Source organism: Capsicum annuum, unplaced genomic scaffold (genome assembly GCF_002878395.1).
Source record: "Capsicum annuum cultivar UCD-10X-F1 unplaced genomic scaffold, UCD10Xv1.1 ctg56698, whole genome shotgun sequence".
Classification (NCBI taxonomy): domain Eukaryota; kingdom Viridiplantae; phylum Streptophyta; class Magnoliopsida; order Solanales; family Solanaceae; genus Capsicum; species Capsicum annuum.
This window is the reverse complement of record NW_025865132.1, coordinates 1-3,343: the sequence shown is the minus strand read 5'-3', so window position 1 is coordinate 3,343 and position 3,343 is coordinate 1. Positions and strand designations below refer to the sequence as shown.

Below are 3,343 nucleotides of genomic sequence, written 5' to 3'. Positions count from 1 at the left end.
AGAGTAAGTTCAATATCATCAAAAGTCTAATGAAAAATAAGCCTAAGGAATCTATTTATAGCTTATTACATAAAAGATCAAAATACCCTTAATGAAGGGTGCTCCTTTGGAGCGTAAAAAGGTAGTCTAAAAAGACCATAATGTCCCTAAGTTGGGGCACCTTTGGAGTATATTCAAGGCTGCCTTGGAGTGTATTAAAAGCTCTTCTTCACAAGGCTAAGCTTCTATTTGCATGAACAAGGCTTGAAAGGCTCCAAAAGGGTCTTCAATCCGCAACTTGAACCTTTGACATTACCTCGTACTCTTTGTGCTATGCTTGTATCATCCTCTCCATCTTGAAAGGAATTTGTCCTCAAATTCACACCTTGCAAAACCAAAGAGGGAAGAAAAAAATCACACAATCCTCTTGGTAGGAGGGTTAGCATTAGTACCACAACTATATCATCACTCCAAGGTGGTTCACACTTAACATACATCCACGTATCCTTGGTATTTGACATGAAAAGCTTAGCATATAGGATACCAAAGACATGAATAGTATCAATATCAAAACTAAGTGAGCACGACCAGCAACTATAACCTTCAAATCTTAAGAGTATTCCGGGGTCAAATGGGAGCAAAGGATAAAGGTTTAGGTCGAGATGACCCACCCCTTTCACTAGTTTACCAAGTTCACAATCATTCAAGGTATTACACACAACTTTGACATACACAAGGCCACTATGAACAAGGCTAATATCATGGATTTCATTACACAAGTTCAAACGGTCATGTTCAATACCAAGATCATCAATACAAGCATCATCACGAACTTGGAAATTCTCAAACATACCATTCTCATGCTCAAGTAATGAACTAGTTTTAAGAGAAAGTTGATCATTATTCACAACAAAAGATTTACTAAGGAAAGAGCTATGCACTTTCAAACCCAAAACCACTTCACTAGATACTAAATCACAATATTTGGAGCTCAAAGAAGTGTTGAGGGTAGCAAAGTCACCTCGGGTAAGGCTTGGGCAGTCCACTTTTTTGGCACTCTTGGTCAAGTGAGCCTCTAGTTCATTACTCATGCTTTCATGTGGAACTCCCTTTGGATCCTTCTTGATTATTATATCATCTAGTACCTGCACATAAGAAGAATCAAAGCTAGGCAAAATGCTAGCTTTTGGGTTAGGAAGTGACAAAGGTTCTTTGTGGACAAGACCCACAATCAAGTAATTTTTTTCCTTTCCAACCTCACTATCCGCGACTTCCCTTTCCTTTTCCTTCTCTTCTTTACATTCTTCTTGTATCTCAACATCAAGTTTCTCTCCATCTTGAAAACCGACCTCATCACCCTCGAATTCTATCACTATCTCTTCTTTTAATTGTATGGGGTGATTTCGGTTTAGTGAATCTTGGGAAGGAGACATTGGATTACATTGGTGATGTATTTGGATTTATGGCATGGAATTTTGCGGAGTGTGAGGTATTTAGTAAAGTGGATTTGGGACTTGGTGGTTTGAATTTTGTGGAGGCTTTGGTGGATATAATCTATCAACCCTCGCTCTAATTCTAATCATGTCACCCCTCATTGCATCCAATTCACTCCTTATAGCATCATTTTCGCTCTTTATTTCTCGACTCAAGGCCTCCATTTGGGCCATCAAAGCTCCCATAACATCATTTCCTAAAGGTTGGGAAGTAGTACCTTCGGTTTTCATGGCAAATGTACCTACGAAGTGCAAAAAAAAACAGCAAGCAAAATAACCTACAAAATAAGCAAACGAGTTAGTTCAAAAGCCTCACTTCACTCACACTCAATCTCACCTCACACTTGGCTTCACAAATGTTGGAGAACCGGCAATACTTGGCAAGTTACTTGAGAGGTGAGAAGCTTTGAATCGGAATGGATCTTCATTTGACACGGATGCATGAACTTGAACCAACCAAAATACTACGGCTTGAAAACGAGAAAAGCACACAAAAATCAAAGACGCGAAACAACGGACTCTAATCTAATTACCAAACTAGTAGGTAATTACTAGCTTACTAATTAGGGATAGCATTGACTTATAAGAAACTAGAATAAAAAAAAAACTAGAAACTAGAAAAATCTAATTTTAGGGTAACACTTTGGTTGAGCACAAGTGATGATGTGGCACTACGTGGTTGGTTGTCACCTTTCGAAATTTCATTTTTTCCAAAAATTATTTTCGGCCAAACACCCTTAGGAAAGAAGAGAATTCAGTTTTGGGAGGAAAAATGTTAAGTTTGGAGCCCTTTCAAGCTTCAAAATGAATGAGAAATGAATTGGTCCCCCCCCCCCCCCCCCAATAAATGCACTTGTACTTTGTTTGTCCTCTTGTCCCCTCCTCTTTTTGGAAGAATGGAATATTCTTTGAATATGCTTTTGGACTAATAATTTTTTCACACACTTTCTTCCCTTTTTTAGATCAAACAAGAACCTTGAATACTTCTTCATTAAGTTATGAAAATCATGGATGAACGAGATGAATATTCAAGCGTTGACCAAGTTTGACCACCTAGCAAATGAGCTCCAAATCTGATTTTTTTTGTAGCCCTAGGTTCCTTATGTCAAAACAACTTAAACCAACCAAAAAATCAGCCACAAATCAAGCCTAAATCACCAAGACAAAAACGTGTATAGCACAAAAAGCTTCAAAACTCCATAGCCATGGTGAATCTAAGCTCAAACTCAACCAAACTTCAATGTAAAAGTAGATCTAGACTCCCTAGGTGTTAGAGAACAAGAATCTAACACAAGAAACCTTCAAAACAAAGTAAAAATTTGTAGATCTAAGACTCTAAATTCGGATCTAACACAAGACAATACGAGACACCATTTTTTTTTGTATTTTCTGATTTTTGACTCTTTTTTTATGAGATTTTCTATATAAGAACACTAAAACCAAGGATTAGAGTTGTGGGAACAACCCTAAGCAAGGTTGTGACACCAAATGATAGCCAAAAGGCTATGAACACACAAAATTGACACTAGATATGCAAAAATCAGCAAGCACACAAAAGGAAAAACAACACTTAGAAGGGAGATGAAGAAGAAAAATTGCATGAAATTAAAGATAGATAGAGAGACCCTCACTTCCACCAATGAATAGCACTAGAAGGTGTATCAAACCTTCAAATACACATCACCAATGTAAGATCAAACCACTCTCTTAGGTGACCTAAAGGAAACACTCTTCCTCAAGCACACCTTTCTTGCCAAATTATCCAAGACAAGTGAAACCCTAACTTCAAATGTCAAAGGACCTATTTCGGATTCTACCTCTCACTACAAGACTAAAAACTACAATATAAGAGTAAGTTCAATATCATCAAA

General features: G+C 37.5%; 1 protein-coding gene across 1 annotated transcript; it reads right to left on the bottom strand.

Moving 5' to 3' along the window:
• Positions 1-13: 13 nt before the first annotated feature.
• LOC107861439 lies at positions 14-2,298 on the bottom strand. The gene is made up of 2 exons (XM_047404320.1): positions 1,001-2,298; positions 14-364 (listed from the first exon to the last, which is right to left on the bottom strand). The coding sequence occupies exons 1-2, from the start codon at positions 1,410-1,412 to the stop codon at positions 225-227; spliced, it is 552 nt and encodes a 183-aa protein (XP_047260276.1). The 5' UTR covers positions 1,413-2,298; the 3' UTR covers positions 14-224.
• Positions 2,299-3,343: the final 1,045 nt, after the last annotated feature.

Excerpts from the sequence above, each read along its gene's own strand:
- LOC107861439 (XM_047404320.1), bottom strand. The coding sequence starts at position 1,412 with ATGTCTCCTTCCCAAGATTCACTAAACCGAAATCACCCCATACAATTA. Across the intron at positions 365-1,000 it reads CTGCCCAAGCCTTACCCGAG|GTGTGAATTTGAGGACAAAT; the intron begins GTGACTTTGCTA and ends TGGTTTTGCAAG.